The sequence below is a fragment of the Taudactylus pleione genome, unplaced genomic scaffold, assembly GCF_031769625.1.
Source record: "Taudactylus pleione unplaced genomic scaffold, aTauple2 ptg000573l, whole genome shotgun sequence".
NCBI classification, from domain to species: Eukaryota; Metazoa; Chordata; class Amphibia; order Anura; family Myobatrachidae; genus Taudactylus; species Taudactylus pleione.
Window position 1 is genome coordinate 1576425 of NW_028284975.1, and position 27337 is coordinate 1603761.

General features: G+C 43.7%; 1 protein-coding gene across 1 annotated transcript in view; it reads left to right on the plus strand.

The window, feature by feature from the left end:
• The window catches only part of MTTP (microsomal triglyceride transfer protein), a 161546-nt gene that overhangs the window by 99929 nt on the left and 34280 nt on the right, over positions 1–27337 (plus strand). The window contains exons 11-15 of the mRNA XM_088453208.1: positions 2630–2842; positions 14442–14653; positions 16085–16182; positions 17229–17350; positions 25426–25653. Of these exons, the coding sequence (XP_088309334.1) occupies positions 2630–2842; positions 14442–14653; positions 16085–16182; positions 17229–17350; positions 25426–25653 (873 nt within the window). The remainder of the gene's footprint in view (positions 1–2629; positions 2843–14441; positions 14654–16084; positions 16183–17228; positions 17351–25425; positions 25654–27337) is intronic.

Here is a 27337-nt window from a genome sequence, read left to right on the forward strand (position 1 = left end):
ACACAAACAATTAAAATATTGTTCTTTTTTTTTCTGTCTTTGTGAATTGTGTGGGCTGTAGCCGCACCTGCATCCTTAAAGCAGCAGCGACAAGCGTGCGTCTGTCTGTTAAAGGGTGGTGACACCCTCAAAGTGTGCTACACAAACAATTAAAATATTGTTCTTTTTTTTTTGGTCTTTGTGAATTGTGTGGGCTGTAGCCGCACCTGCATCCTTAAAGCAGCAGCGACAAGCGTGCGTCTGTCTGTTAAAGGGTGGTGACACCCTCAAAGTGTTCTACACAAACAATTAAAATATTGTTCTTTTTTTTTCGGTCTTTGTGAAATGTGTGGGCTGTAGCCGCACCTGCATCCTTAAAGCAGCAGCGACAAGCGTGCGTCTGTCTGTTAAAGGGTGGTGTAACTCTCAAAGTGTTCCAAAAAATAAAAAACTATTTTTTTAATGTGTTTGTGACTTGTGTGCGATGTAGCCACACTTGCATCCTCAAAGCAGCAGCGACAAGCGTGCGTCTGTCTGTTAAAGGGTGGTGACACCCTCAAAGTGTGCTACACAAACAATTAAAATATTGTTCTTTTTTTTTCTGTCTATGTGAATTGTGTGGGCTGTAGCCGCACCTGCATCCTCTAACAGACAGACGCACGCTTGTCGCTGCTGCTTTAAGGGTGGTGACACCCTCAAAGTGTGCTACACAAACAATTAAAATATTGTTCTTTTTTTTTCTGTCTATGTGAATTGTGTGGGCTGTAGCCGCACCTGCATCCTTAAAGCAGCAGCGACAAGCGTGCGTCTGTCTGTTAAAGGGTGGTGACACCTCAAAGTGTTCTACACAAACAATTAAAATATTGTTCTTTTTTTTTTGGTCTTTGTGAAATGTGTGGGCTGTAGCCGCACCTGCATCCTTAAAGCAGCAGCGACAAGCGTGCGTCTGTCTGTTAAAGGGTGGTGACACCTCAAAGTGTTCTACACAAACAATTAAAATATTCTTCTTCTTTTTTCTGTCTTTGTGAATTGTGTGGGCTGTAGCCGCACTTGCATCCTCAAAGCAGCAGCGACAAGCGTGCGTCTGTCTGTTAAAGGGTGGTGTAACCCTCAAAGTGTGCTCCACAAACAATAAAAATATTCTTTTTTTTTTCTGTCTTTGTGAATTGTGTGGGCTGTAGCCGCACTTGAATCCTCAAAGCAGCAGCGACAAGCGTGCGTCTGTCTGTTAAAGGATTACATCGGTGACAGCATCCAAGTAGGCATGTCAGACAGTCCGTACCTGTACTGGCAGGAAAAAGAAGCAATTTGGAGGTCCCTGTACAAACTGGCTCTATTTTACCTGAGTTGCCCCCCCTCCAGTGTGTACTCCGAAAGAGTGTTTAGTGCAGCCGGGAACCTTGTCAGCGAAAGGCGTAGGAGGTTGCTTCCACAAAATGTGGAGAAGATGATGTTCATAAAATTAATTATCAACTCTTCCAGGGAGACCAGCCTCCAGAACGTACAGAGGGACCTGTGGTTCCAGCAGGGACGAATTAATACTCTGTGAGGATGAGGATGTACACACTGAAGAGGGTGAGGAATCGGTGGATGAGGAGGATGAGGATGACATCTTGCCTCCGTAGAGCCAGTTTGTGCAGGGACAGATAAATTGCCAGCTTGTTTTGTGGGGGCCCAAACGAACCAATCATTTCAGCCACAGTTGTGTGGCAGACCCTGGCGCTGAAATGATTGGTTTGTTAAAGTGTGCATGTCCTGTTTATACAACATAAGGGTGGGTGGGAGGGCCCAAGGACAATTCCATCTTGCACCTCTTTTTTTTCTTTGCATTATGTACAGTTTGGGGCCTAGTTTTTCAATGCCATCCTGTCTGCCACTGCAGTTTCACGCCTAGATGGGTCACGTGTTTGTGCCGCCCACTTGTGTCGCTTAGCATAGTCATCCAGCTACCTCGGTGCAACCTTTTGGACATAAAAACACTATTGTGAGGTGTGAGGTATTCAGAATAGACTGGAAATGAGTGGAAATTAAGGTTATTGAGGTTAATAATAGCATAGGAGCAGAAAAACCTACAAATTCTGTGATTTTAGCTGTTTTATGCTTTTTTTCAAAAAAATACAGATCCAAAACACAAAACCCAGAACCCAAAACACGCAAGGGTGGTTTTGGCAAAACCAATCCAGATCCAAAACACGAAGAAAGATCCAGATCCAAAACCAAAACACAAAACACGAAAAGTGGCCGGTGCACACCCCTAGTTGTAACTAGACTTTTTGGTGCCCTGTGCCAGAGAGAGCATTGGCGCCCCCCTCCCATTTTTTAAATAGGGACATAAGATAGTGCACCTGAAAAAGGGCCATGGCCTCATGGTGAAGGGCCAGGGAAGAGATAGAGGCAGCCAGGAGATGCTGGGGATAAAAGAAGAGGAAGCTACAAGTGAGAATGATAATAAACAGGAAAATTGACAGGCCCAAACAGCGCCCCCTGCCCTTCGGTGCCCTGTCTCATGGCACTGGTCACACTACCCTATCTGTTAGGTGTTAGTTGAGAACACCAAAACATGTAGTAAAACTGATAGAGAGGGTAGGAAACATGGATACCCTACACAGAATGTTGTAATGCTATATAATTGGTATTGTTTACTTTACAGGCAGTTGTGGAAGCTAAGAAATTAATCTTGGATGGTTTACAAAAGGCAGATAAACCTTCTGATGTGAAGATGTACCTTTTAGCCCTGAAAAATGCCAATCTGCCGGAAGGGATTCCATTGCTGTTGAAATATTCTGAATCTGGGCAGGGTCCTGTCAGCAGCATTGCTATCAGTGCTCTTCAGAAATGTGATATCTCGCTCGTCACTCATGAGGTAAATTACATGAAGGCATTCTGCATGCAGAGAACATACGTTTGCCACACACAACACTGAACGGAGGCTGATAGTGGCAGGCTGATAAAATTAGGAAACAACATTTTTTTATACCTATAACATCCAACATATATAATGACTTTGTAAATCATTGCTTTAATGTGGACACCAGAACATCAAACCCATATGTTACCTGTTGATTATATCATACCAAAACCATTAGTGTTAATACTGAGTTGGTCCCCCTTTGCTAATACAACATCATCCACTCTTCTGGGAAGGCTTTCCACTAGATTTGGCTGCAGGGTTTCGCATCTATTCAGCCATATGAGAATTAGTGAGGTAAGGCACAAAAGTTGGGCCATAAGATTCTGCATTCCAACTCATCCCAATAGTGTTCGATGGGGTAGAGATAAGGGCTGTAACATTACCAAACCATGATGAGCGCCTCAGTCCATTATTTCTCCTCCACACAAATTTACGGTTACAGTACACTTTCAGGCAGCAAGCGTTCTCCTGGATCCAGGCTTTAGTCTCCAAGATGTTTGAGTTATTTTACACTAAAAAACAACCCTTTATAAATGTGTTATTCACCTTGGACATTAATTTATAATCTCAATGTCCATCGGTTTAAGAGCAAGGGAATAAAGTCCTGTTATCTCATTACAGAGTGGTATAAGGACCTAAATAATCTAGAGTGCTAGGGTGTTCCTAGACAAAATATTGTCTACAAGGATGGTCCTCCCAATTTGATTCCCTATCTTCTAGGAATTTATTGGATGAGATCTAGATGTTTGAGCTGCATATGACTAACCTCCATTGGTGCAAGTTATCTTCACTTCTCATTCTCCTGGAGCCACCAAACACAGAATAGTCCATCTGACTGCCAGATAGTAAAGTGACATTCGTCACTCCAGAGAACAGTTTTCCATTGCTCTAGAATTCAATGGCAGCATGCTTTACAGCACTCCAGCCGATGTTTGGTATTGTGCAGAGCAATATGTGGCTTGTCTGCATCTGCTCAGTGATAAAACCTTAATCCACGAAGCTCCTGATAAACAGTTCTTCTGCTGATGTTGCTTCTAGAGGCAGCTTGAAATTGTCACAATCCGGTGAAAGTGATCCTCTGTGGAGGACGGTGAGCCGGGGGGTTCAGGTGACTATCGGAGTGACTGTGGCTAGGTCTCCTATTTGCGGCCGAACCCAGGTTTGGCTAGACCTGCCCAGAGGCGCGGAGTCTAACTCACTTGGTGGTTTTCTCCAGTGACCCCTCCAATTGGAATTTGGTTTTCCGCTGCACCAAGTGAGCAGGTCGCGGCCCTCTGGACAGGTACCTGGGAATGGCAGAAGACTGGAACTATATTACGTTAAGTTATTGCTAGAACACTGGAGATACACTGGAACACAATTAGAAATCCTGATCACCGGCTTGCATGAGATTACTGAGAAAGTACTAAGAATCACTAAGAAATCCAGGAGCTGACTAGCTCAGCAGCTCAGGGAGATGTGGACACAGGCAGGTACTGGAGTTTGCTAAATATGCAGGAAACCACAGCATATACTAGGGATTGCACATACAAGAGTATAGTGGACTCAAGGAATATATTGGGAATGCTAGAAATGTGGTACTGGACAAAGGCCAAATACTGGGAGAGCTAGAAATGCTGTTACTGGGCAAAGGCAAAATACTGGGAGAGCTAGAAATGCTGGTACTGAGCAAAGGCAAAATACTGGGAATAATTATATATGCAGGTGCAGATTGCACAGACAAGACATATAGAGAAGATAGGCATACACTGGGAGAGTGCTAACTGCAAGTGCAGATTTGCACTGACAAGACACAGAGCAGATTGACACAGACATGTGATGGGGAGTCCAGCTGTGAGCTAATTAATACCAGTAGGTAATCTGACACTTCAGTGATACAGGGTAATAGCCACAGGAAAGCTGCAATATAATTAGCAGCACATATACAAAGACACACAGGGAAGGGACATGAAACACTGAAGTACTGTGAGAAAGCTAAAGTCTCAGAGTAAGGTTTAGCATGGAAGCTAATACATGAAACTGGGAAACTGTGAGCAGGCTGAAGCAACACGCTGAAGGATTTAGCACAAAGCAACAGTGGGAGTAACACAGGCACTTGGAATAACAAAGTTGAACAGCATCTTCCTGGAGTTCTGGAGGCGGATTTATACCCAGGGGTAGCAGATTACTGGAGCACAGCATCAGCTGACTGAAATCATGCTACCATAGGTTAGGAGTACTGTCACATGAGAGGAACTGTCATGGCGGCGCCCATGATGGGAACTCCAATCCCCAGCACACACAGCCACCCAGGGAAGCTCGCAAAAAGCACCTAAGGCAGAATACTCAGCCCCACAACCATCACTGCACCAGACGTCTGACTGCAAGGAAGTCAGGGGAAGCCAGCAAGGAGGTGAGAGAGGCCGATCCTAGGCTGAACCCTGACAGTACCCCCTCCTTTTAGGGTGGGCACCAAACACCCATAAAGGCTCAACTGGAGCTCCTCAGAAAGACACAAAAAAATATATATATATTTGAAAAACACAGGAAACTCGAAAATCTTGATTGAAGATACAATAAGAACTGGAAAATTTAGAAGAACAAGGTTCCCAATACCAGATGGATTCTGAGACTAATAATTGGAAGAAATAGTCAACTTGGTCCAAGAAAGGTTGGTCACCAGGAAGTCATCGATTCTTCTTCTTTTTCCGAGACTTTTTCGAACCACTTGAAGAAGAAGAAGACTTAAGTTGCAAAGTGTCTTTCATGGGAACTACCGAAATTGTTTTTTCATCGTACTCAGGATCATAGTCAGAATCTGTGTTATAATTCATCATCCTTATGCCTCCTTGCGTCTTATCCTTCTGGACAGGTTGTTTTTGTACTGGATCTTTTTGAGAAGGACTCAAAGAAATGCATCTGAGCTTAATAGCAGAGGGTGGTACCCCAGAACTGGAGACTTTGTTGAGATGAGGATCCTCGAGAGAACTGTAAGGATAAGTTAGACCAAATTCTTTAATGACTGCCGCAGAAAAGGCTACTAAATCTGACAGCATCGGATCCTTTGAATCATAAATAGGCTCAACGCAGTCCCAAGCTTTACCTAGGAAAGATGAAATTATAAATTTTACTACATTAGTAGGCTTGATTTCAGACCATGGAGAGGATTTCATAATAGCGATGAAATGATCCACCAAAGCATAATACTGCGTTATATCTCCATCAAAAAAAATGGACATAGAAACATCAGATGGATCCTGAGGTATACCTTTAAATGTAGTGGTAGCATCATCTTGTGAACCTCTTAACGGATTGGGCACTAAAGCATTTGACTTTGACACAACACTAGAAGATTCTTCCTTGAGTAAAGAACCGGAGATCTTTCCTTGGGATACAGATTTTGAAATCCCTTTTTGAGATGTAAAACTTGAGACTTTCCCCTGGACTATGAGACTTGCTACCCCCTGCCAGGGTACATAACTAGAAACCTCCTCTGGAGGTATGATGCTTGAACCCCCGCCTTGGGGAGTAACACTTGGAAACCCTTGTTCTTGGGGTACAAGACTTGAGACCCCTCCTGGGGTAAGACACTTGAACTTTTCTTCGGAAATGTAATACTCGAAATCCCCCCTGGGGGATGGCACTAGAAATCCCATCCTGGGGTGAGACACTTGAAGTCCCATCCAGGGGAATAACACCACGAACCCCATCTTGGGGCATTACACTGGGAACCCCATCCTGGGGTAAGACACTTGAATTCCCCTCCTGGGGTATAACACTGGGAACCCCATCTTGGGATGAGGCACTTGAATTCCCCTCCTGGGATATAACACTGGGAACCCCATCTTGGGATGAGGCACTTGAAATCCCCTCCTGGGGTTTAACACTGGGAATCCCATCTTGGGATGAGGCACTTGAAATCCCCTCCTGGGGTATAACACTGGGAACCCCATCCTGGGGTGAGACACTTGAGGTCCCATCTTGGAGAATAACACTTGAAATTCTCCCTTGGGGCACAACACTGGGAACCCCATCCTGGGGTGAGACACTTGAAATACCCTCCTGGGGTGAGGAAACTGAAACCCCCTCTTGGGGTGCGAAGCTTCAAACCCCCTCCTGGGGTGAAGAACTTGAAATAAGGACTTTCCCTTGAAACGTAACACTTGAAATCTCCTCCTGGGGTATAACACATCCTGGGGTAAGATACTTGGACCCTTGTCCTGGGGTGAAGAACTTGAAATAAGGACTTTCTCTTGAAACGTAACACTGGAAATCCCCTCTTGGGGTATTACACTGGGAACCCCATCCTGGGGTGAAGAACTTGAAACAAGAACTTTCTCTTGCTTAGTGGACATCACCTCCTTATCTGTAACTGAAGAAACGGGAATCACTGATGGATGATGGGGAGAAATGAAAATGCAGACATTAGGAGTCACACACTTGTCACCACTTCTCAGTGGGCGCAGAGTACAGTCCTTAAGAAAGTGATCGTCATAACCGCAATATAAACACAGATGCAGTTCCCGGTGTCGCTGACGTTCAACCTCAGTAAGTTTAGGGCGCAGGTAACTTTGATGCTTTACTTTAGTTTGCTTGGAAAAGCTGTTAGTCAAGTCAGGAGTAGTACTAGAAAGCTTGGAAATAACTTGAAAAATTTTGGGACGGAGATTTTGTAGTTGTTCTAGAAGCCAGTGGAAACTCTTGAAAGGTTCAGGGTCACGAATATCAGGAAATTGGGGAACCAGAGGACACTTGAGAGGTTCACTAGCTTGCACAGAAAATTTTTCATCTGTAGGGGTAATTGAAACTTCGGAACGAAACTGTGGAGAATTCACTGGCGGAACTTGTGGTGTGTCTGGGGACAAAGCAGCTAGAACTGAATGAATAACCGTCATTTGACTAGAGAGTTCTTGCAGCTGCTGTCTGACGGATTGCAAAGCTGTCTCCTGTGCAGACACACGAGAGAGTAATTCTTGAAAACCTGCTTCAACCTGGAACCCGGCGGCTTGCATATTAGGCTGTTCAAACTGTCACAATCCGGTGAAAGTGATCCTCTGTGGAGGACAGTGAGCCGGGGGGTTCAGGTGACTATCGGAGTGACTGTGGCTAGGTCTCCTATATGCGGCCGAACCCAGGTTTGGCTAGACCTTCCCAGAGGCGCGGAGTCTAACTCACTTGGTGGTTTTCTCCAGTGACCCCTCCAATTGGGATTTGGTTTTCCGCTGCACCAAGTGAGCAGGTCGCGGCCCTCTGGACAGGTACCTGGGAATGGCAGAAGACCAGAACTATATTACGTTAAGTTATTGCTAGAACACTGGAGATACACTGGAACACAATTAGAAATCCTGATCACCGGCTTGCATGAGATTACTGAGAAATTACTAAGAATCACTAAGAAATCCAGGAGCTGACTAGCTCAGCAGCTCAGGGAGATGTGAATACAGGCAGGTACTGGAGTTTGCTAAATATGCAGGAAAACACAACATATACTAGGGATTGCACATACAAGAGTAGAGTGGACTCAAGGAATATATTGGGAATGCTAGAAATGTGGTACTGGACAAAGGCCAAATACTGGGAGAGCTAGAAATGCTGTTACTGGGCAAAGGCAAAATACTGGGAGAGCTAGAAATGCTGGTACTGGGCAAAGGCAAAATACTGGGAATAATTATATATGCAGGTGCAGATTGCACAGACAAGACATATAGAGAAGATAGGCATACACTGGGAGAGTGCTAACTGCAAGTGCAGATTTGCACTGACAAGACACAGAGCAGATTGACACAGACATGTGCTGGGGGGTCCAGCTGTGAGCTAATTAATACCAGTAGGTAATCTGACACTTCAGTGATACAGGGTAATAGCCACAGGAAAGCTGCAATAGAATTAGCAGCACATATACAAAGACACACAGGGAAGGGACATGAAACACTAAAGTACTGTGAGAAAGCTAAAGTCTCAGAGTAAGGTTTAGCATGAAAGCTAATACAGGAAACTGGGAAACTGTGAGCAGGCTGAAGCAACACGCTGAAGGATTTAGCACAAAGCAACAGTGGGAGTAACACAGGCACTTGGAATAACAAAGTTGAACAGCATCTTCCTGGAGTTCTGGAGGGGGATTTATACCCAGGGATAGCAGATTACTGGAGCACAGCATCAGCTGACTGAAATCATGCTACCATAGGTTAGGAGTACTGTCATGAGAGGAACTGTCATGGCGGCGCCCATGATGGGAACTCCGATCCCCAGCACACACAGCCGACCATGGAAGCTCCAAAAAAGCAATTAAGGCAGAATACTCAGCCCCACATCCATCACTGCACCAGACGTCTGACCGCAAGGAAGTCAGGGGAAGCCGGCAAGTAGGTGAGAGAGGCCGATCCTAGGCTGAACCCTGACAGAAACTCTGTAGTGAGTGTTGCAGCTAGGGAAGCCAATCCCAGGATTCCCAATCTCGGGATCCCAACCGTTTTTGAGTCCCATAAATACCTGGGATTATAATCATTAAATCCCAGGTATAACTGGATTGAAAACACCCTGGGCCAGTGGGAAGTGGGGTAATACTTACCGTCTCAGTTTCATTCCTCTCAGGCTCTCCCAGCTGCCTGTAGATGGAGTCCCATGATGCAGTTGCTCTTAGTGATTGATAGGGTGGAAGGGTACTGTGCGGTGACATCATCACTGTGCGGCATTCTACTGCTAATTTTATGACTATGAAGAATGCATGGCTGTATGCTTGCTATTATGCATGTGTTAGCAATGGGAGTTTCCTGAACTGCCCACAAACACTATTCGGAAGGGTTGTCTACATACTCTAGGCCATGTAGTGTACTTAATGTCATTGTATGAATATGTCAAAAATCAAAAGCAGTCATTCAAAGAAGCTGTTATTTTCTTCCATCCTACACCCACTGTATGTGTACAGTATTTCTAGCTTAGGTAAACTTCAAGATACTTTAAATCCTTATGTTCATAAAAACATATTGGAATCCATTAGTCAAAGCTTACTGGGTATTATTACCAAAGGTTGGTTTTGGTTGATTTTGTGTTTTTATTCTATATGTAGTCAATTTTAAATTTTTTGCAAATTAAAGATTTAATAAAGGCAAAACTGACTAAAATCAACTATAAAACTGATTCCCGACCAAATCCAAAAATCAACTAAACATCGGTACTTTTACATAGACAATTACAAGATCCTTGGATATACTAACAGTTGATTTAAAAAGAGGCCAAAAATGAACAACAAACCAACAGACTGACCACCCAAACAATAGACCTGTCTAAGGCAGACGAGTTTGGTAGAAGCACTGTACAGATCACCTTGATCTCTGGAAGCTTCTTAGGGCAAAATAACAGAAAGTTTTAAAAATGCATTTAAATGTCTTGTGGTCCCCCCTAAGTCCATAACCAGCCTTGGACCTTTCAGCCTGGTTTGGCCATGGAAATTGGGGGTTAAGACTGCGTTCCCCCGATTTTTTTTACAACTAGCACCGGGCTGAATCAGCCAGGATAGTAATGGCATAGCAGGGGGACTCACAGTGTAGGCCCCTGCCAAAGCATTAACCAGTCCCAAACTGGTCAGCCCAGGGCTGAAATCCTCAGAAAGTGGGAACCCCAAACCTCACGAGGATCTACCCGCGATTACGGCAGTGACAGTACATAGGTCTGTGACTATTCGCGAATCCTATGTGTTTTCGTGAGATAAACAGAACGTTTTCTGATGTAAAAAACGGGGTTTAATTGGCTATCACGAAAAAAAATGGGCAAAAAACATCCGTAAATCGCCAAAAAAAAACAGTTTTTTGCATCCCAAAAAATTTCTCTGCTAATAGAATGCCGGCCTCTATCTCCAACAACACTCTGACTTGGAAAAGCATCTGCACAAGTAGAATCCCTAAACGTGCTAGACCTTCTTGCCTCCTCAAGAGGGAATTATCTTAAAAAATTATTTATGACCCGTTTGCGAGGAGCTCTGACCAAAGTTTTGTACTCTGGGCAATAAATCCGAAAATTCATTGCTCGTAAACTCTGCATGCGGCAGACTAGGAATAGGTTTAAGACTATTCATTCTCCAGATGGGCAGAAACTGGTTAATCCTTCAGCAATAGCTGATGCATTTGCTCATTATTATGAGAAACTATATAGTTTGAATATGGACTCTGCCAGCCCTTATTTCCTCATTTCTAGAGACTTTACAACTCCCTAGTCTGGAGGCTGACGATATAAAATTCTTCAATGGCCCATGGTCAGACACTGAGATTCTCAATTAAGTCACTACCTACAAGGGAAGGCGACTGGCCTGGATGAATTACCAATTCTTTTTATAAACAATTTGTATCTGAAATTGCCCCCACTCTTAGGGGTATATTTACTAAAGTTGAGTGTTTAGAAGTGGAGATGTTGTCCAAAGCAACCAATCAGATTCTACTTGACATTTAACTAACACCTTCTAGAATATAATATCTAAAATCTGATTGGTTGCTATGGGCAACTTCTCTAGTTCTAAAAATTCTCACTTTAGTAAATTTATCTCTTACTGCTCTTTTTAATTCCACCATTGAACATGGCTATTGCCCCGCTGAAATGCTGGAGGCACAGATTATTACAAAACCTAAACCAGGGAAAGACCCCCTTTTTGTGTTAGAACTATAGACCCATTGCTCTCCTTAGTGATGTGAAAATTGATGCTAAATTGATAGCAAACCGACTTTCCCCCTTAATACCTCAACTTATCCATACAGACCAGGGGTGTTTTGTCCGAGGGTGACAGTCTTCTGATAACACACTCAGTTTTTGCTTTAGGTGAACCGCTAGCAAGAAGGAGGCAGGAGTTTTTCCTCCTCTCTTTGGATGCAGAGAAGACGTTTGATCATCTACACTGGAATGCTGGCAACCATTGGTTTGCAGTGAGAAATACTGTCATCAATATCTTCACTGTATAGTAACACAACTGCTTAGGTTTTGAGTAATGGTTTCCCTTCCCTATCTCAAATGACATGAGACAGGGGTGTCCCCTTTCACCTTTAATGTATATATTGGCTATTGAGCCCTTTGAAACTGCTATACGAAATTTATCGGCCTTTCCTGGTATAGTTGTGGCCACAACTACACACAAGTTATGCTTATTTACTGATGATGTATTATTATTTGTCACCAGCCCAGAGACCTCCCTGCCTGCTTTACAGAGTTGTTGATAGTTATAGTGCAGCCTCCTTATATAAATTGAATACTACAAAAACAGAGGCATTGCCCTTCCATACTGTATATCAAGTGTGGCCCTATCTCGTCTCAAAACCCTATATAAATAATAAATAAATAATATTATATTTGAGTATAAATATTCCAAATAGTCAGTTGTATTTTGCAGAGATTAATTACAACCGCATTCTTGGTCATATTGCTGGACTCTTAAAAGCTGGATGGGCTTTGAGGTCTCCTGGCTTGGTAGATTGGCGGCATTTCAGATGATGATCTTACCAAAACTAATGAACCTGTATCGCACTATCCCTTTTTGTCGACCCACAACATAATATTGGTCAGATACATAAATTTATTCTGACTTATATATGGAAAGGCAAGATGCCATGGATAGCTCACCACTGCCTAACGTGGTTCAAACATGTAGGAAGTCTGACTTGTTAGCATCCCAATACACGTGCTTGGTAGCACAAATTAGTGACTGGACCTTACCTCCCAATTTGAAACCATGAGTAGATTTGGAAAGAGCCTTAGTACCACACTTTCCACTATGTGAGTTAGTTTGGATTCCTAGACAACTCCGCCCGCTATTACCTAACTTTCCAAGAGCTATACTGGACTCTCTTAGAGCCACCGTGGTCTCCTGTAAAAGTCTTACCTACCCGCCACTTCATCCTGAAAGCCCTTTCCCATTTGATTCCAGACTTTAAAGTCTCTATGGTTCCCATGTGGTATCATTACAAATTCTGAGATTTTGTGTAATAATTCTGTGTTCCCTTTTCTCACCTCCAAGCACAATATAATCTGCCCACTGGGAAATGATTTACTTATATGTGCATTGGTTACTGGGTTTCTAGTATGCTTAAGGTATCTGGCTCACTGAGTCTTCCCCCACCTGCCATTCCATCCAAACTGTCGAGAAAGGTAACTCTAGGGGTGCCGTGACATTTTGGTACTCACTTCCTATGGAGGACGAGGCTATGATTAAATCCATTGCACAACTTCGATGGGAATCTGATTTACAGGTCACCAGTTCTCTAATAGCCTTTTCAGACAGAGAAAAGGTCCCAGTAATTTGCCTTTTCTGTGTGAACGGGTCAACCTGGGTTTACATTTTTGGAGAAATTTTGGAGATGCAATTCAAGTTACTAAACAGCCTATATGTTACACCCACTAACCTCTATATATGATATGGCCCTCTTAGTCGAAATATTGTTGTTGGACTTGCGTGGAGCCAGGAGATATTTTTCATTTATTTTGGGAATGCCCAGAAATACAGTTGATGTGGCGAGAGATCTTCTGCTTGGCCTATAAAGTCCTTAATGTGTGTTTGCCTGAGTTGGCCTTCCAATCCCATTTCTATATACGATACCCCTCAGACTTGCCTAAACCTGATCGATATCTTCTAGGCCATATATTGATTGCCACTAGAGCCACCATTCTGCAAAATTGGAAATGCTCATCTTCCCCGTCAATGCATAAAATCCTATGTAAAATCCAGTATACTTTTCATATGGAGACTCTAGGTATCCCATATTCCTTCTCAACTTCCTTTCCACTAGTAAAGTGGTTTAAGTGGTATGAATTTGTTATTGATGGGGAAGGCTCCTTGGCAGTGTCACCCAGTGTGTGGAGGGATGAAAACTGGGAGTGGCCACACAAGAATGGGCGTGACCATGTGAGAAGGAGGTGTGGTCACATATCCCGAACCCCGTGCCTAGTACTTGGGGGAGAAAGCGGGGGTACAGGAGGTCCCTGTGTGGAATGCTGGTCGGCTCCCCGAGTGACAGGAGCCAAGTGCTGCACTGTAGAATTAATTCTACAGTGCAGCACCCTGCTCTTGTCAGTGAGGGGGAGTATGCACCTCGGTGTCACCCCTCGGAGGGTGACACCTGGGTGTAGACCGCACCCCCTTTGTGACACCACTGCTCCTTGGAATACCTTAATCTCCCTTTTGGGTATTACAACTGTCAAACTCTACTTTTATTGATGGTTTTTTGGTTTGTATTTTAATTGCAAACATGGCACGTGTTTTTTTTTTCTGATGTTAAATCTGCTGATTGTGATTTCCCCCCCTTTTCTTTTTGTACCCTTCCATGTTTATTGATGATAAAAAAGAGTCATCAGAGAGTTGTTATGGTAACTCACCTCTCCGGTGATCTATGTTCCGCCTGTATCGCTCTTGAGCAGCCGCATTGCACATGTCCTTTTAATTAGTATTGTTATTTTAATTACTATTATTTTTCAATGCCTGTGCCTACAAGTCCTATTATTAAGCTACTAGTGTATATATTTGTGAATTAAATGTAAACATTTGACATATAGTTCATAAAAGATAATCAGTTTACTTATGATATGCTTCTTAAACTAGGTGAAAAAGATCATGAACAGGATCTACCATCAGAATTATAAGATACATGAAAAGACAGTGAGAACATCTGCAGCAGATATAATACTGAACAACAATCCTACTTACATGGAGGCTAAAAACCTGCTTCTTTCTATTGGGGAGCTCTCACCTGAGATGAACAAGTATATGCTCTCTGTGTTCCAAGATATTCTTCATTTTCAGATGCCTGCCAGGTACGTTGCATTTCACATTTATTGACAACGCATTTCACATTTATTTATGACACTTACAAAATTGTAACTTATGAGGCATACAGTATATACTTGTTCTGATTACTAAAACCAGGAGAAAGGTAAAATTAATTTATAAATAGTAGTAGAAACTTGAATAACTTGAGCTGGTATAATAAAACTAATATAAATCAATATGGCAATACAGGTATAATCAGTTATTAGCATTACTGGTACAGAACAATGGTATAATTATTGGGACAATCCTGGTATAAACAGTGGAAGAACCTATGTGTGCCTCTAATGTAATCAGGAGGGCTTTTTATTTATAGGTTACAGTTGTGACGGAACATTTAATTTCACCTCAATCTGTTACCGCAATAAATGGCGATAAGAGAACAAGGATTGCGGTGGGACAAATACTTCTGTGACACTTATTAAATAGGACTCCCCATGCAAGTGTTTGGAAGCTATGCAGTCATTATGTCGACATTCACAATGTTGACATGGACCTAGTGTTGACATTGTCCTAACATTGGCATTTTGAATGTCGACAGGCAGTCCATTTTAGGGTTAGGCTGCGGTTAGGGAGGTGAATAGGCCACATTTATGGTTATGGTTAGGATGTGATCATGGGTAGGTTTAAGGTTAGGGCTAAAATCTGCTGAAAACACTATATTGACATGCTGACTGTTCTGGCAATGTCAACGTTGACATACTGAACATGGTGCTATGTTGACATGTGAAATGTCAACATAATATCCATGTGTGCATTCAGACCATGTCGACATTCTTGTGGCGACATTCTGAACATCGACATTTTGGATATTTTGTACCACACCCGTTTAGAAACACCACCTGCATTTGCTTCTGGGACTGTGCATCTTGTTACAATTAAAGGACCAAAACTGTCTGCTTCAGTCAGCTGGTAAACTAAAGCTTGTCCTTTATTTACAGCAGGGGTGGGGAACCTTTTTTCTGCCGAGGCCATTTTGATATATATAACATTATTTGCGGGCCCAGTGCAGGCCACGCCCCCTCTGTGTGATACCACACGGGGGTGGGGTCACAATCGCCGGTGATTACAGCAATGCCTGGAGCATCGTGAGAATGCTCCGGGGAGTTGTAAGGGCAGCGGTGTGACCATCTGAAGCATCCTAAGGATGCTCCAGGTGGCACTGCTGCATAGAATCTGGCTGCAGGTTGCCATTCTAGGCACCCTGCTAGCCAGATGAGGCTAGCAGAAAAAAGCTCAGAGGGTCAGACCAAATGATTCCAGGGGCCTTGTGCGGCCCCTGGGCCTGAGGTTCCCCATCCCTGATTTACAGGGATCTATAAAATTACATATTGTTTTACTTGCAAAATTTGTAAAATTACATATTGCTTTATTGTTTCAAATGTAAGCTTTATGCTTTGTTTGTTGTCTGCCTTCAGTAAGATCATTCAGGAAGTTTTGAAAGATATGACGGTTCATAACTATGATCGTTTTTCTAAGTCTGGATCCTCATCTGCTTATTCTGGATATGTGATACGTATGTATTGTGATTACATTTGTTTGTGAAGTTGAAAATTTTCTCTCTTCTATTACATATGTCTTTACCTCTATGCACCTCTCAATTTATAACTTGAAGAACAACTTTCACTACAGAATAAAATGTCTAATGTACAAACACCAGCAGGCAAGAACAATCATGGGTCGTCAGTGCAAGCCTTCTTTGCGCATGATGTCGCGCATAAGGGGTTGGGGCACCCGGAACGGCAGCAGCGCCCGGAGCATCTTCAAGACGCTCCAGCCAACTGTAATTATGACAGGGTGTCTACCTGTAGCATCCAGCAACACTGCCGCAGCAATACTGGCTACAGGAAGCCATTTCAGGCACCCTGCAACCAGAAACAGGGGCGATGGTGCCGCCCGCAGAGTACTGCTCTTTGTGCAGCCGTACAGGTCGCACAGCCTTAGTTATGGCCCTGCTGTATTTTAAATATTTTTCCATGGTGCCCACCTAACAGAGGTACCAAGAGGCTCACAGTGCTACTCAGCATTGAACTGATCATCTCTAGGTGTGCGGGGGAACAATTCTTTCTTTCCCATTACTGGACCTACTGTGGCCCAGATTACATGTTGTGTTTGTTTTGTCTTTTCAGTGTTCACGTATAGATGTTTGTCACATTATTTCATTATTTTAATAGCATACATATTAAAAGCTAAGTTTTATATATTATAGTAGTTTGAGTGCCCCACAAAAAGAGAGTATCATTCTCTTTCTTTTTCTTTTTCTAATACAACTCTCGAGGGTGAACCTCCATAGAGAGACTTCTTGGGATTTTGACCCACATAGTATACTTATTTTGCAATACATCTACTATACAAGTGATTCTGTCCCACCAGTGCTTAGGATATCCTCATCCTCTTTTCCCTATACAAAGTCCATAAAAAAAGTTGTCTGGGATAGTTCGCATGATGTGGCAGTATATATAGTAATGCAGAGGCAATGCACATCACTCCACACACACATTTGCAGTGATCACTGATCTACTCATTAATGATGTCCACTTATGTTATGTTACCCTCTTTTAGGTGGCCCTGACTCATCTTCAACATACAGTCTTGATATCCTTTATTCCGGATCTGGCATTATGAGGAGAAGCAACATGGATACCTTTGTCTATTCCAAAAACACAGAACTGCACGCTATTCAGGTAATCAGATACACATACTACTTAATTATCCACCACAAATAGCCTAGTAAGAATTCTCACTGGTCTTGTGCCTCGTCCTTTAGGTCCTGCCCTATGTACTAAGAACTTCCCTTAAGATCTGTAGCCTGACATGTTGTATTTCATGCTAAATTAGCACCTCGGCAGCTGTCCGTTTCTGAAATCTAGCCCAAGACTTAGCAAAGGTTCTGATGAGACAGCAAATTGTTTATTAACCAGACATGTGCAGTAGAACTCTGCCTCCGTATTATTACTAAAATGTAAAGGCCAATTTTCCCCACAGTTTATCAATGTATTAGGGAGATGAACATCCCCTCTTACAGTATGTGATATATAGTATTAGTTCAGTATTATTGTATATATGATATTATATTTATATTAATAGTGCCATGGGCGTTTTAAGAGAGGAGGGGGCCCACGTGCAGACTCAGGACCTGATTCAGACCCGCTCACTAAGATGCGTTCACATGCAGCCAGGCGATTGTATGCATTCTGCACATGCGTATGCATTGCAATGCGCGTGCGCGAACCAGTGCGAGCGATCGGGAAGTGTACGCTCGCTGCCCATAGATAGCCCTGCAGAATGAGTGACAGGAGAAGCCATTTGTGGGTGGTGACAGGGGCTGGCCGCTAGAAATGGGGGAGTGGAGGTGCGAATGCAGGCGTGCCTGAGCATCTCACCGCCATTTCAGAGGCGTGCATAATTTAGAGGCAGCATCCTAGTACACCCCACTTGGTTGTATCTCACACTGAAGTGCTCGCAGTGCTTGTGGTAGGATATGGTCAGCCACAAGCGCTGCGTACGGGTCCAATGGTGCCCGATGTAGCGATGGTTGCATACACTTCCTGGATGTGTGCAAGTGGGCGTCTTAAGACAGGCTGGTGGGCGTCTGCATACACAATGCGATCGCACGCTAAGACATATTGGGCGTGCTACTGCCTTGCCGTGCGATGACTTACCTTGCCGAAATCTGCATACACTTCTAGCAAGCGGATTTGAATCGAGCCGCCAGTGCGGGCCCCCTCCCCTTTCTGGCGGTTCCGCAGTGCACTGTAGATTTTGGCTTAGTGCCAGAATCTACTGTGCATGCACTGGACTCCGGAAAAATGGCACCTACGCTGTTTTTCCGCGGACACTAGTACAGCGCACGCGTAGGTCACTTGGAAATTGCCAGCTGCAATTTTCCCAGACATGCTGCATTTAGCAGTATGGCATTGTACACAATGGCCTTGATTCAGCAGTGCACACACTGTCCAGTGACAGCCAGGCTGGTGTCCACCTGACCGCATCAGCCAATCCCTGCGAGACCCAGGGTATAAATTTTCTGGTCTGACAGCATTCTGTGTCTGAGCATCGTCGCTGATACATGTCCTATGCTCTACTTCTGGCTTGTTGTCCTAGGCTCACTGACGATTCTCACTCTGGCTCCATTCTCTACTCCAAGTCCGGTCCCACTCCGGCTCCAGTGTATATTCCAAGTCCGTTCCCACTCCGGCTCCAGTCTGTACTCCAAGTCTGGTCCTTCTCCAGCTCCCGTGTATTTCCCTTCTCTCTGGTTCAGCCTTGGAATGGGTGTCTCCTCTATGGGAGCATGCAGATCCTATTTTATCCAATTATCCGGAGCACTTTTCAAAGAGGTTAATTGATGAACCAGGTCGTTCTGCTGCTGCCTCAATGGATATCTTGCAAATCCATCAGGGTTCTCGATCAGTGGGTCAATATGTGATCCAGTTCCAAACTATCACTGCAGAGTTCAAGTGGAACGATTATGTTCTTAAAGCAGCCTTCTGAAATGGCCTCTCGGAAAGAGGATGAACTGGCCGCCCATGATCCTCTTGGGTCCTTGCAGGAACTTATCTCTCTCAGTATCATAATTGATCTATGCCTCCAATATAGAGCTGCCTGCAGGTTCAAAAGTGAAGCTTCATATATCTAGTAATTCTCAGTCTTTATCTCCCCTTGTGGATGAGCCTATGCAAGTTAATTGCTGGTGCCTTTCTTCAGAGAAGTGTCAACAATAAAAATTGTATGTATATTGTGCCGGTCCAAATCATTTTATTGGATCATGTCCTGTACATCTGGGAAACTCCAGACCCTTACCTGTTCAGGGGAAATCAGGTTGGTGGTTTCAGCAAAATCCTTCCGGAAGTCTGACTGCCTATTGAATGTGACTTTAACTACTCCTCAAGGGCCTAAATCCTTGGACACCCAGGTAGATTCCGGAACTGCTGGGAGCTTCATTACATTATCATTAGTTCAAGAAACGTCCATCTCTATCAAGGCTCTGTCTAAACCAGTCTTCCTTACAGCGGTGGATGGAAGTCATATTCCAGAAGGTTTCTTTACTCATTCTACTGTTCCCTTGACTATGCAAGTTGGAGCACTGCATCATGAACAAATAGAACTTTTAGTGATTCCTAAAGCCACCCATCAAGTAGTCCTTGGCCTTCCATGGCTACAACTCCATAACCCTCAGTTTGATTGGCCTACATCACAGCTGAAGTCTTGGGATGCCTCTTGTTTTCAGTCTCTCCTGTTTAATGTAATTCCTTTATGGTAACTCAGTCTTGTGGGCCTCTAGTACTTCCAGAAGCTTATATAGAATTCCTTGATGTTTTTACTGAATGTGCTGCTGATACCTTACCACCTCATAGAATATGGGACTGCACTATTGAATTGATCCCAGGAAAGTATCCACCTAGGGGTAGAACATATCAGTTATCTGTGACAGAGACTTCAGCCATGTCTGAATATATTCAGAATTTACAAAAAGGGTTTATCAGGCCTTCTTCATCGCCTGCTGGGGCCGGCTTTTTCTTTGTATAGAAGAAGGATGGAGGTCATCACCCCTGCATAGACTTTTGGGGCCTCAATGACATAAAAATCAAAAATCGATATCCATTACCTCTTATTGCCGAACTTTTTGACAGAAATAAAGGAGCTACTATTTTTACCAAACTTAATTTAAAAGAGGCCTATAACCTGATCAGAATAAAGGAAGGCGATGAGTGGAAGACTGCTTTTAATACTCGGAAAGGCCATTTACCAATATTTAGTTGTGCCGTTTGGTCTTTGCAATGCCTCTGCTATATTCCAGCATTTTGTACATTTAATTTTCTGAGACATTTTGAATCTCTCTGTGGTGGTCTACTTAGATGACATTCTCATGTTCTCTCGAGACCTGGAGTCCCATCGGCAGCATGTGAAGGAAGTTTTGCAGCACCTTCATATAAATCATATCTATGGTAAACTGTCCAAGTGTATTTTTGAAGTGTCTGAAGTTCCATTCCTTGGCTACATTACCTCTGGAAATAATCTGCAGATGGATCCTGAAAAATTAAGTGCCATTGCAGTCTGGCCTTAACCATCCACCTTGAAGGTGGTCCAGCGAATTTTAGAATTCACTTTGGCTCCAGTCTATACTCAAAGTCCAGTCCTACTCCAGCTCCAGTTTATGCTCCAAGTCCGGTCCCAGTCCAGCTCCAGTGTATACTCCAAGTCCGTTCCCACTCCGGCTTCGGTGTCTACTCCAAGTCCTGTCCCACTCCTGCTCCTGTGCATACTCCAAGTCCAAACTCACTCCGGCTCCAGCCTGTACTCCAAGTCCGTTCCCACTCCGGCTTCACTGTATACTCCCAGTCTGGTCCCACTCTGGCCCCAGTGTATACTCCATCCAGTCCCAATCTGGCTCCAGTCTGTGCTTCAAGTCCATTCTTACTCTGGCCCCTGTGTATACTTCGAGTCTAGTCCCAATTCAGCTTCAGCACCTGTTCTGTCTAGTCCCAGTTCGACTCCAATATCTACTACAGTACTAGCCCAGTGTTTTCTCCATGCAACTTCTTAATAATACTGCCCTGCTGTATATGTGTAATTATTATTACATCTACTCCAAACCTCCAGTACCACCTGTGAGTAGGTATCTGGCTCTCTCCTGGGCAATCCAGAATCCCCAGCCATGACAGTGTGGTTCAGTCACAGTTATTTTAAATACTCTATTTCAATTGGAGGATTTACAGCATGCTATATAGAATTATAACTAGAGATGAGCGGTTCGGATTCTGTGGAATCTGAACCACTCCGATCATAGGGGATCCAGCGTTTGGGTGTTCCCTGCCTGACTCGGATCCCCGTTCGAGGCCGAGCCGCAGCCTCCTGATGTCGGATTCTCGTGAGAGAGTCCGACCTCAGGGCTCCTCTAGTGTAGGGCAGACTGCTGTGATAGCTTTCTGCCCTACACAGATCAAACACACAGCCGCCAGCGGCAGCTGTGTGTTTGTAATAGCAGCCAATGAGAGTCACACAGACTCTCATTGGCTGCTGCACGGAGGGAGCCGGTTGGAGCTCACTCATGAGCGTTATACAGTAGAGCAGAGCGGACGGCGGCTGGAGCGGGGATTCAGGTAAGTTTTTTTTTTTAATGTGTGTGTGTGTGTGTGTGTGTGTGTAAGGGGACTTTACGGGGGGCCTGCTAAGTGGGGGCCTGCTAATGGGGGGCATACTACTACTGGGGGCCTGCTAGTGGGGGGCATACTACTACTTGGGGCCTGCTAAGGGGCAGCATACTACTACTGGGGGCTTGCTAATGAGGGCACTACTACTACTGGGGGCCTGCTAAGGAGGGGCACTACTACTACTGGGGACCTGCTAAGGGGGGGCACTACTACTACTGGGGGCCTGCTAAGGGGGGGCATACTACTACTGGGGGCCTGCTAAGGGGGGGCATACTACTACTGGGGGCCTGCTAAGGGGGGGGGGCATACTACTACTGGGGGCCTGCTAAGGGGGGGCATACTACTACTGGGGGCCTGCTAAGGGGGGCACACTACTACTGAGGGCCTGCTAAGGGAGGGCATACTACTACTGGGGGCCTGCTAAGGGGGGCATACTACTACTGGGGGCCTGTTAAGGGGGGGCATACTACTACTGGGGGCCTGCTAATGGGGGGCATACCACTACTGGGGGCATGTTAATGGGGGCACTACTACTGGGGGCATGTTAATGGGGGCACTACTACTGGGGGCACTGCTACAGGGGGGCATACTACTAGGGGCATGCTAATGGGGGCACTACTACTGGGGGCCTGCTAATGGGGGCCTGCTAATGAGGGCACTGCTACTGGGGGGCATACTACTGGGGGCATGCTAATGGGGGCATACTACTTGGGGGCATACTACTACTGGGGGCACTGCATAGGAGGCCCTACTACTAAGTGGACTGCATAGGGGGCACCACTACTGGGGCCATTGTGTAAGGGACACCACTTCTGGGGGCATTGTATAAGTGGCACTACTACTGTGGGCATTGTATAAATGGCATTACTACTGTGGGGTTTGTGTATAAGGGCCATTACTACTGTGGGCTTTCTGTATAATGGGCATTACTACTGTGGGCATTGTGTAAAAGGGGCACTACTGTGGGCATTGTGTAAAAGGGGCACTACTGTGTGTCGTAACATAAATAAGAGACACTACTTTATGGTGTAATGTGAATCAGGGGCACTATGTGCGGTGTATTGTGAATAAGATTGTGCAGTGTGACTCCTTGGACCGTAGCCCACTATGTAAACAAGTACTCTGATTCTGCTGGCCGTACCCCACTGGGTGGGTGCACTACTTTTCATTTCTGCCACTGCTGTTAGGCAATGTTTCATAGATGTGCTTTAAATTGTGGTGTCTGTGCCGCTGCGCCGCTGCTTTGTCGCTTAGTAACCAGTCAGCTCACTGCAACCTTTGGCCAATAATGTTGAAAACAATATTATAAGCTGTGAGGTGGTCTAAATTGACTGTAATTGACTGGAATTAATGTTATTGAGGTTAATGATACTCTAAGAAGAAAAAAAGGACCAATTTATGTGATTTTAGCTTTTTTTGTCAATTTTTGTAAAAAAAAATCCAAATCCAAAGCCAGTCACCGCAGTTTGGCAAATCCAAATCCAAAGCCGGACGACGAATTAGAACCAAATCCATATCCGGCAAAAATGGTCTGGCGCACATCCCTAATTATAACCATATACAGACATGCTCAGTGAACATATACAAACCAAAATTAGGAAGCATTTTGAAACAGGATGTAGTTATATTCCTGGCAGTCAGGTGCCGACGCTCAGAATACCGGCACTGGAATCCAGACAATAGTCGGAATCCCGGCGCCAGAATCCAGACTGCTGGTATCCTGATTGTAAGTATAAGTATTAGGGTTAGGTTTAGAGTTAGGGGTTAGGCACTAGAGGAAGGGTTAGGGTTAGGCTGCGGGGAGGGAGGGTTAGGGATAGGCTGCTTGGGGGTTATGGTTAGGCTGTGGGGGGAGGGTTATTGTTAGACTGAGGGAAAGGTGGGTTAGGGGATATGGTTAGCAACTTACCTTTGGGTGTCGGGATTCTGACTGTCGGGATGCCGCTGTCGCTATTCTGACCGCTGGCATCCTGACCGCCGGAATCCTGTACCCAACCCTTTTGAAACAACTTAATGGTTATTAAATAAACTTCCTGGTAAATGAATTCCCCAGCATACACCGTCCCCTCCCTTATCCCAATGTTTCACATATTTTCTCATTTGTGATTTCATTTGTTCTAGATTATGATGCTCATATTTTTCTTATTAATAATGTTATTTTTTATTTCAAGGATTTAAACAATTACATTTTACATGCCTGAGTTGAAAATAATTAGAAGATATTGTTTTAATGTATATTTTTAGCATTTATAGGTGACAGAATGTGTACTATGCTTCCGTATTTCCATGTTTTGTGATTTCAGGGGCACAGAGATGGGGGGAAGGGGATATTACTTACCCAGGCCCAAGCCAGTTGGATGGGCCCAGCGGGGACCCGGGATAGTGATTGCCCAAAATGCACTGCCCACTACCATTGGCCGCACCTGTGTACTAGCGCAGCCGTAGCTCCACATCAGGCAGTGAGAGAGCAAAGACTGCGACTGCAGCGGTCTCCTCTCACTGCCCGATGTGCCACTGTGGCCGCGCTGCTATACATGCCTGGCCAGCGGTAGTGAAGTGTTACAGGTGGGGGTGATAGCACTGATTCTCCCTCCCGTGAAGCCACCTTCCTGTGCTGAGCATAGTAGTTTCTTAAGGTTTTTGTATAGTAGTTTCTTAAGACTTTTCGTATTTTGCCACACTCCCCCAGTACCCAGGCCCGTCAGAACTCTCGACGGCCCTGAATTGCACTGTATTCTTCAGTATGTTTATATTTGCATATTTCTGATATGATGAGATCTAGTTTTATGCATTAATAAATCGGGGGGCATTGTACAGCATTTAAAGTGTTTGTTTTCAAACTGTTAAATACACCTCCTATGTTATATGTCACGGGCTACACCAAGAATAAACAAATAAGCAAGACAAATGGTTATACTTGAGCCTGAAAGGGCTTTTTAGTGCATTTTAATCCCACCACCCCAAATTCCACAGCTTCAGTGGCATCATTAAAACAAAACAAAACAAAATAGATGTATAAAATAAATGTGAAGCACAGACTAAAGCTGCATACACACACAATGATTTTGTTACCAACGATTTTCTGTCAGATTATCTGTCAGATTTTTTAAAGTGTAATGGACGATTTTTTGAACTACAAACGATTTTTGCAACTTCCCTTAATGAAAATCGTTCAGATAGTCAGTCAGAATGAACTACAAACGGGAACGCGCATGAACGATAATCGTTATGACTCAGAAACTGAACGATTTTTTCAATGATTGAACGATAACGACGTTGTTCTAGTTAAATCATTCAAAAACTCGTTACGTGTGTATGCACCTTTAGGATTCAAATTAATTCATTATTTTTAACTGCAGAAAGGGGTTAAAATGAACATTTGAAAGTTATTAAAAACTAAATAGCAAAGCTTAAAAGCTTTTTTTCACTCCTAAATGAATTAAGCAAAGACATATATATATATTCTTCTACAGCATAATACCATTGTTGCTTTCATTTAATTTAAAATGTTTTATTTTTTGTTATTTTGCTACTTAATGCCATTTTGAAAATTTTTGATTGAATTGAAGTATTTTATATCATAATAAAATAATTTTTGGTTGTAGGTTGTGATTGAAGCTCAAGGTCTTGAAACTTTAATAGCTGCGACTGCTGATGAAGGAGAGGAAGACCTAGACTCCTTCGCTGGATTGTCATCCATCTTATTTGATGTCCAGCTTCGACCTGTAGCATTTTTCCAAGGATACAGTGATTTAATGTCAAAAATGTTCTCAGCAACTGGCGACCCAATAAATGTTGTTAAAGGACTGGTGCTTCTATCAGATCATTCTGAGGTAAAATTGTTCACTTTTATTTTATTATTCTAATAGTAAAAAAATGGACACGCCAGGTCACCTCAGCAACTACCATCTCCGCCCACTCTCATCCCCCTTATCCCCGCCTTCCCCCCTACAACTCTTGTACTTACCACCCAGTTGCCATTCCTCTTATTTGCCATCGGTGCATGCATGTTACATCTAATGTGCACGGCGCGGGCAGCGGGAGCTGGGGTGCGTCCCATGCACGTTAGATTTTATGTGCAGACGCCACAGTCGCAATTAGGTCATCACGCAAACATGCATAATAATCTCATTTAGATCAGGGACCAATTTTATAATAATAAATATGCAGGTCGTCGTGTGTGTGTATAAAAGGTACTAAAGCACTACAGCACATTTCAGTTCAACTCTATACTTGTTACACTAGACACACAGAGGATTATGTATAGATTTTCAACACCTCTCATATTGCATTCCATAATACTAGTTCCCCCTTGACACATGCCTGAGTTTTGCAAGCATACATGTTTTCATTCTACATTTTACATCTCCTTAAACAACATCTCACAGTATTGTATATCACCACCCCAGCAACCCTGTCTTAGTGGCTGTGAAAAATACACATGGTAATATTCATTTTTATTATCATTGCTTGCTATCATTGGTAAACTTGTATTAAAAACTCACTTTTCTGTCACAAAAACATGGAGCTTAATATAAAAACATGTACTGCACCAATAGGAAAATTATATTTATAAATTATAATAAATATATTGGTAAAAAGAGTCCAAATAATTGAATACTTTCCTAGAGGTCTCAGATAGTGTCACAGTGGATGGTACTATACAGCCATCCTGTATGAGCAAATGCACATCGTTTTTTGCTAAAGCAGCTAAGTTCCGTGGTGATGCTTGCAAAGAAGTAGACGTTTGCACAGGCTGATGGGAGGAATCAGGCAGATGGAGGGCTTTTCTTGCTAAATGCAGACTACGCATACTACTGCAACTTAGTATAGATGCCGCCGGGACCCGGAGTGAGTCGTTTTCTTCCTTTGGCTCCCCTCGATGTCTGAGTAGGGGAAAGTAATGATGTTGGTATTTACGCTGAGTAGGGAAAGGTAGGCAGAGCTGCAGCATCACCCCCATTCTGAACTCAGCTGTTGTGAGGTCCATACACTTATTTATAAAAGGGGCTGTTTGTCTTTGCTCAGTGCTCATTCACCTCAAGGTGCATACATATCTGGTTTACTCGACTATACATTAGTCTACCAGTAGCAGAGAGCTTATGGTTTCTTATTTATCTGCATGACCACATCCCCAAAACCTGCTCACACAGTACTGTCTATTGCTTGAAGGGGTGCAAACTTTCTGCACCAGGGCCCAAAATCCCTCTCCCTCTCCCTCTCCCTTTAACACTTTTTTCACAGTGCATCTCTTAAGATTAATATCGCAATTTTCTAAGTCAGCAATGGCTATGAAAACAGCCATGAAAAAAATTGTCCATTTGGTAATAGTATTTCCATTAATTAGTACTAATCATTATAATAACTTCTGAATAAAGTGGCAAATCAAAAATATTGTTAAGAAAATAAGAGAATGATCAGATTTATATAATTGGACCCCTGGACACAACTGCATATTCACACATTGCATGACCTACAATGTGGGTGTGAATTTGAAATGCAACTTATTGTTCATAG